Source organism: Cyprinodon variegatus, unplaced genomic scaffold (genome assembly GCF_000732505.1).
Source record: "Cyprinodon variegatus isolate N-32 unplaced genomic scaffold, C_variegatus-1.0 Scaffold1134, whole genome shotgun sequence".
NCBI lineage: Eukaryota > Metazoa > Chordata > Actinopteri > Cyprinodontiformes > Cyprinodontidae > Cyprinodon > Cyprinodon variegatus.
This window is the reverse complement of record NW_015151587.1, coordinates 87,120-95,035: the sequence shown is the minus strand read 5'-3', so window position 1 is coordinate 95,035 and position 7,916 is coordinate 87,120. Positions and strand designations below refer to the sequence as shown.

The 7,916-nt window shown below is 41.8% G+C and overlaps 1 protein-coding gene across 2 annotated transcripts in view; it reads left to right on the top strand.

Annotated features, from left to right (window-relative positions):
• afap1 (actin filament associated protein 1) overlaps positions 1–7,916 on the top strand; it is a 70,515-nt gene that overhangs the window by 20,188 nt on the left and 42,411 nt on the right. For both annotated transcript variants that reach the window (XM_015400701.1, XM_015400700.1), the window contains exons 2-3: positions 6,782–6,910; positions 7,020–7,102. In XM_015400701.1, coding sequence (XP_015256187.1) covers positions 6,782–6,910; positions 7,020–7,102 — 212 coding nt within the window. The remainder of the gene's footprint in view (positions 1–6,781; positions 6,911–7,019; positions 7,103–7,916) is intronic.

Genomic DNA, 7,916 nt, shown 5'->3' with positions numbered 1-7,916 from the left:
TGCAGTAGCGGCCCCAGAGGGGGTGCAGTAGCGGCCCCAGAGGGGATGCAGTAGCGGCCCCTTCTGCTAGTCTGTCTGGCCTTTGGTCCTGAGGAACCATGTGCTTCCATAGCTCAGTTCATTGTTCTCTTTATATCGTTGGGTTAAGTTTCCTAAATCGGTCCAGGGACCTTTCATCGTCCTTCATTAATCAGTAGTTTTCATGCAGATATTAGTGGGTTCCAGCATATTTACTATCTTTCTCTTTTTGTCTGTGTTTTTATCTTCCTTCCTCTCTCAATAACCCAAACACACAGACAGTGAGTTTCTAGAGGTTCTGTGGATTTTCAACTCGTCACAAAGACACACCTGAATCTGATTAATGTATTTATAGGCTGGTTTCATCTGTTTTCCATGACCTGTAATTTGGTAATTTAATCCCATGTCGTTCGGTTTAACTTTTAAATTCTAAGCAAAGGTTTGTTCCACATATTTCACAGGACATAAGAATATAAGAGATTGATAAATTATTCTAAAAAGATGTGTCGCTCATTTCTGAAGCGATGGTTATAACTCTAGACGAATGTCGCAATATCTGACAACCTGCCAGAAAAGCTGTTTTTAAATTTAACAATGTGCTTGTGAAATCACAATTTTGAATATGTTTATTATTATTATTATTATTATTATTATTATTATTGCATCTATTTGAAGTTTTAGGTTCAGTGTCTTTGGCCGTTTTCGTCATGGCAACAGGCGCCTAATCCTGCAGATGTCAGTGGTTCATTTTTAATGCGATATTCTGCACTGCAGATTAAAGCCTTATTGTTCTTATTATTAACCATCTGTTCATATTTAAATGACTAAACTGCTTTTTTAATAGTACTTAAAAATAATTAATGAAATGTCAGAGACACTAATTTTCTTTCATCAGGTTTAAATTCAAGGCAAGAAATTATCAAAAATTAAACATAATTAAAAAAAAAAGATTTTTCAGCATCGAGTGTTAGCAAATAAAAACCTGAAAGAGTTTTTCCCCCTAACCCTCAGAAGGTGCTACGGCTATGATGACAGAATAATGAACCCAAAACATTCTAGTTTAAACAGATCTGCTCAGTTTAACCGACTTCATGCAGCTGGTTGGTTTAATTTTATCTGGACGTAAAATTTACTCTGTCTGGAAAAAAGGGGTTTAAAGAGTCAATGGAACCAGTGATGTTCTGCTTCTTCCCAATAATGTTTCACCTCCATCCATCAAAAATGCCCCCTAATCTATTAGGGGGGGGGGTCTCCACTCAGGTGTGGGATCACTGGTTTAGATGCCTGAACCAATATTGCCATGTTTGACTTTAACGTAGCAAAAATAGATTTCATGATGAAAGCAATAATTAGGTTTGTTTTATTTACATAATTAACCGCTGTAATGGTTAGGGGCGTAAATAATTATCGTCTTTTATCGATCCAACAGCCGACGATCCGATGCATCGACGTGTCTGCAAGAGAATCGTTTCATGTTTTCTGTTTCTTCCTTCGGTCTATTTTTATCCTTTTGCTCCTGGAGGTAATTCTGACTCCAGGGTTGCGGCGGCATTAAACCTATTTTACCCTCCTAGCTCGCTTCTTTTAGCCGCTATCCTCTTTGCACACAAACACTTATGTAAACACAGACGCATCATTATCTTTCAGTGAATGAGGTGGAGGACAACTTCTCTACTTCTGTTATTTGCTGTTGTTTCTCAAATAAAGTGCATAACGATATTACAGCATTCATTGATTTATTTTAAATTTTAAACATTGTCTAGCCTGAAAGGTAAAAAAAAATTAACCAATTAATTGAATGGTAGCGTGGTTTATTTATTCTTGAGTATCGAAAATAATCGAATCATTGGGTCAGGAAATGGCCATGATAGGTGTGATTTACAGCCCTAGTAATGGTGCACCCTATTTAGTGTCATTAAATCTATTGTTTATGGGTAGATAGGGGGGAGGATTAACCCCCTAAACAGCCCAGCAGAGAAATGGTGTCCAGGTTACCAGAGTTCTGGGCCTTAACGTCTGATTACCTGCATCTTTCTGCTTAAACACACCTCAGTCAGAGCATCAGGTCATCACTCTGGAGAACTGCAGACCAAGTAGGTGATTCAGAGACCTGATGAAGGCGTAGAACCAGGAACTAGAACACATCAGACTCCTGAACTCTAGGAATCCTGGCCTAGTCAAAGTCCAGATCTAAAGCCGGCTGAATATCTGTTGACTCTTCAGCACTTTCCTTTCCCAATAGACAGAGTTCTTCAATATTGACCCAATGAACTGGAATATTTTTTCCAGCATTATTAAAATGAAATGTTTTTTTTTCAATGAGGCTTTTCCTCTAACCCTAACCCTTTTCTTTTTTAGTCTCCATTGGTGTCAGCTCTCTAATTCTCCTTTTAAAGGAGATAAAACATGGAGTATAATTCTTCTAACCAATCAAGCCTCTGAACTACCTTCTATCTCCAAGGTTTGTCTCCTGAAAGTGTTGATCAGTCGCTGCCTTTCCTTTCCTCTTTACCTCAGAAGCTTTTACATCTGTGTGTTTGCGGTGTGGAAAACATCTGCTTCTATGGGAAACCACCTGCGCTGCCTGATAGCAATCAGTTGCCGCTCTGTAATGTTGGCTCGGCGGCTCAGTGAAATGAAAGGAGGAGAAAGGAACAAACCTCATAATTATAGTGCTGAGAATCGGGGCGAAGCGGGACGCTCGTCTTTCATCAGAAACTAATGTCTGAACATTCGGTCCAAACTTCTTCATTTTCTTTCACCAAGATCAGAATTTTATTTTAAATGGAAACCTTTCTTTTTTCTTAACTTAGAATTTTACAAATAAAGATGTAAAGTACTTCTTGTTATTTATTTATTATCAGCAAAAATAAGGAAATAACAATGAAGAGGATTAGATCCTAATATCTGATTTCAAATCAGCAATATCTCATTTGATCAGTGCAGCTTCATTGTTTAGTTGGTTTAAAACTTAAACCAGTTTGCAGAAGTTAAGCTCACATTTTTTCCTCTTACTGAAAGAAGCGACTCCCTCCTTCAGGACCTCCTCAGCTCGTCTGTGAATCTCTACTTCTGATTACATCATAAGTGCAACCAAATAATCTGCTGTAGAACAACCAGCAACTCAAAGTATCTTTAGAGGATTTTAAAACATGCAAACAAAGACTGAAATCAGACATTTCTCTGGACATAAAGCAACATACAGGTGGTCTACGACTTCTTACATGTTGGCAGAGATACAAGAGGTTCCTTTTTGTGTAAAACACGCCGTTGGTGACATCATCATCTCATCTTCACATCATCTTCTGCTTTGAGTCAGAATGGATTTAAAAACTGTTGCAGCTGCTTTGCTTTGCTAACAGAGCTTCGCTTCCTGCAGCTTCACAACAGCATAATATGACCGGAAAGGAAACGTCTGCAAATGAAGCTGGAAAAAAAGAAAAACGCGTCTCTTTCTGTACCGGAAGAAGATAAAAGCCTTTTAGGAGGAGCTTTCCTCATTAGGCAGATGGAAAAGATAACATGATCTGCAGAGCCGAGCTGCACGCTAAGCTAAGCTTTTCAGGACAATCCAACAATCAGCGATGGCAGCATCACGTTTTTCTGGTTCGGTTTTCTTTCAGAGGAATTTTAAAACCTGGCTTCATCTATTCTACTAATTAGGGAGTCCTGGTCCGATATCAGTATCAGATATTGCTCTGATATTAGCAGGAAATCAAATATCGGATGATAACGTCCTGCATCTTGCTGATAGAAACTCTGCTTCTGTTTGAAGTTTCTGGAACTCATTGGTTGAAAACGTGTCAGTTGTTCTCAGGCCTGCTGTTGACTGCTGAGTGATGTCATCAGATCAAACCTTTTATAACATTTTACAGTAAAAAATGAGCAAATGATTCATGCTGATATGGTAGCTGGTTAATTTCTCATTAGTCGGTCCTCCAAGCTGGAATAAAGATTTGCTGCTGATGGCTTCATGCCTCCTGCCGTTCACTCTGTTCATTTAGAGAAGTTGCTGCTGCTCCGCTGTGCAGCACGGCTGGATGGGCTCCATTTACGGGAGAATATCATTCTGGGTCATTCTGCCTCCGGATAATTGGTCCAGTTTCAATCACTTCATGTTCCTGACCCCCCCTTATCTTCTGTTAAGAGTCAGATTTCTCTAAATGAGCCCCAAACATGTCTGGATTTAGAATAAAAGCAGAAATTTGTAAATTCCGCAAAAAATAAACATCTAAATGTAAAAATGACCCATTTAAAAATGAGGGCTAAGCATGGCTGAGGGATGGTTGTTGGTGGTTCTAGGGGGCGCTGTAGAGAAATTAAGCCACGCCCACTAAATATTGGCCTGGATTCCTGTGCACCTTTGGAACATATTGACTATAGATTGGATTAGAAATGTGGAAATGACAGCAAAATGCCACTCAACCACACCGCCGCAGCCACTCCCTCTGAGCAGCAGCTTTGGGACTGGACTGTAAGTTATACCAATTCTTTTCTGTCACATGATGCATTGTTTACTGTATAGAAATGAGTTTAATAGAAGTCCACCTACAGCAGTAACAAAGAAAGGAAATGTTTTCAGGAGCAGGAAGTGTTTCTTATTTTTCGGAAGTGATGGTGCAGCACGTTTCGTCTTTGTTTAGGCCCCCAGGCCCTAACTGGGGGGGTGGGGGGGTTACTTTGTTTTCTGAGGCGTCTGTGGAGCGCGTGCTTAAAGCTGTTAATGACTGTTAGCCATAAACTCATAGGTGCAGCATTTCCACCACCCATTTGTGGGAAAGTACTGCAGGGGTTAAAAAAGAAGCTGTTTGAGGCAATAAATGGACCCTAAGGAGAGTCGCTTTGCATGCTGGGAAATCAGGCTTTCATGAAAGTGACTAAGGCTGCATGAAAACCAAAATCTGCTTTGTTGGCAGCAGTTTGTGTAAAAACAAGACATTTGACTGTATTTTTGCAGCAAAGCAGCATCAGGTGGCGACACAGGAACTTTACAGACATGTTTCACTTTTTCTGATTGTAAAATAATTAGCTTATTTGTTCACACAGCAGAAACTCCGACTATGACCCTGATCTGGGCTGAGCTCATCCAAAGCTTAGCTTCAGTAACTCCTATACCAATAAGTTACATTAGTAGTTTCTCTACGACTAAACGGAAAATAAACGTTATGATTCTCTTCCTGAAGCAAAGTCTAGACCAAATAAATCTGGGAATTTATCCATAAAGCTGAAATATCACAGCAGAGCTGCTGTCCTAAATACTCCCATTTATTTTATTAAACCGGTTTAGTGCTGTTCCTTGAATTCCTATAAAATATTCAAGTCTTCTAAGTTTAGAACATGATTATAGACCTAGACTGACAGAACAGGACCTGGTTTTCTTCATGATGATCTAACTCTATAAGACTCAGCCTAAAGGTTTAGATTTTAACTTAGAAATCCTTTATTTTCATCCTTACTTTTCCACCAGTTTGTTTTTTCACCCTTTTTTAAAGGACAGTTGAAAGTGTCTCCTCATTGGTCGGTCTGCCAATCACTCCTTCTGGTTGGACTTGCTTTCTTTTCCTGATAATAATCAGGTGGTTTAGCTGCTCTTTCTAGCGCTGCAGTGTTCAGACATTCTTGAGAAAAGCGTCGGTCTTTTCCATTGCTTGTAGCAAAGATGTCCGCTCCAAATGCTGACGCTGCTTACATAATGAACCTAGCATACATCACATGCACCCTGGCGGGAGTGGAGCTCCTCTGCTGCGCGCTGAAGTTGCAGTCTGTCATCATGCTGACCACATGTCATGTGGCGGCGCTCTGAGCGGCCTCTCTCTCCTCTCCACATTCCTGAGCTCTCATGGCTGCTTGCAGCCTCTGAAACGGCTCGATTGTTCCCAGACTGCCGCTGTGGGAACTTTGTTATGATGTCATCATAATGACCCGTCTGGCTGAACGTTCTCTTCAGAGTCAGGTGACTTGAAATGACCCATTAGAAGCACCGGCCAATCAGGTGTTTACATCCAGCTCATGTTGGATCCAGAGGACCGCGTTGTCAGTGAGGCTAACCCTGCTGAATGTATGGAGCGCTACTGGTTTCCAGTCTAGCAAAGCCCAGCAGCTGTTGTTCTGGTCTGTGGAAACTTTCACAGCACTGGACCTTCATGCTTAAGCAGTTGGTCCATTTCTGGAAATCACTGAATGTTATTAAAGGACTGTTTCCAGTGCTTCATGCCGTCTGATCTTCTCCACAGTTTGTCCCATTTGTGCAAAGTTTCACTACAGACCAACTCAGAGCAGCGTCTCACGGTCCCTGAGTCGGACCTTTCATAGACGATGGGCCAGAGGAAGCTTTAGTTGCAGGCAAAACAGAAGACAAGTCATAAAGGACGAGCAAGCAAAGATGTGCTGAAGCAGAGTGATGGCAGCATCATGATGTGGGCATATTGTTCTAGAGCAGAAGCTCCTCAGAGTTCATGTAAAAAACGGTGATAAATATGAACTTAGCTGAACAAAGCCTTTCCTGGCTGCTGTGGTGACGTCATAAAAAGCTGATACTGGTTTTTAAAGACGATACTTCGGGATGTCTCTGGTTTTAATGGGAGAAACTATGAAAACCAGTTGCCTCCTGCTTCAGTCTGCAGGAGCAGGATGGTTACCTGAGGATCTGATCTGGGCTGTAGATGGTGGACATGGTGTGACTGGTTGTCCAGCTGGGATTTAACTCGCCTTCATGTTTAAGCCATAAAGGAAAACTAACAGCAGCGTTCTGTTCGTTCTGCAGCCATGGAGGAGCTGGTGACAGAGCTTCGCCTGTTCCTGGACCTGCTGGATCGGGAATACCTGAGTGCCGGGGTCCGGGAAAAGAAGGTGCACCTGTCCAACATCCTGAATCGTGTCCTTTCAGAAAAAGGTGAGAAAAGGAGACATGGAAGCTGATCTTAAACTAGTATCTCTGTACGGTTAAAACGGGGCCTGATGTTCTGACCATTTACTGACCAGTTCATTACTTTTCTTTGCAGAACCTTCCTTCAAGTCTGAGATCCACAGCGGCATGCCGGCCCCTCCTCAGATGCCCCTTCCCGACATTCCCCACCCCTGGCTGGTGAGTCTGAGCTCAGGTTTAGAGCCCTGTTTGAATTCCAGAGCCTCCTTCCTCACCGTCAGCTCTGACGTTTGGTATCAGGGTTCTTGCTTTTGTCCCCGTATTTTATTCTTCCGTATTTCAGCTAAAGGACACAAAGTTTAAATTTAACCAAACTAACTTATTCCATTAAATTACTATTACCTTTACTATTATCTATAATTATATTATAGATCTGAAAAACAGAAATATAAGAAAAAAACAAAGCATTGTTTAATATTTTTTGGCGCCATGTCGCAGTCCTCCAAACGGTGACATCATCTGGTTGGTTGATGGTTCAGTTGGTAGCTGAATACATACTGGGGATTCATCACAACCGTAAAACTCTTGAAAATGTTGTGATGAAAGCGGAAGCTGGAAGGAAACTCATGGGTGTAAATCTCTTTGCTTTTGACAGTGTTGTGCCTGAACGCGTTCATTGAACCAAAGTACCCTAACCCATATTTTGGGCGAACGTGAACTGAGCGTACTGTAAATCTCTTTGCTGTGCGAGTTGAGAAGCAGCAGCTGTGGAGCTGATGTTGGGACCATCAGTGATTCCAATAAGCCTCCCTGTCGTGTGGCAGAGCGAAGACTCGCCACAGGTTGCAGATAGTCCACTATCTGGACGCGCTATACGATGGGAATTCAAACACCGGTACATGTGTTTTGGACGGAGCGGGGCAGCAGCGCCACCTGTTGTTCACCGGTGGAACAGGAGCCTATCTGCTCTGGCTGAACCGCACTGTGAGGCGACTTCTATTTTACAGATGTTTGGAGGTGGCCATGCCATCGG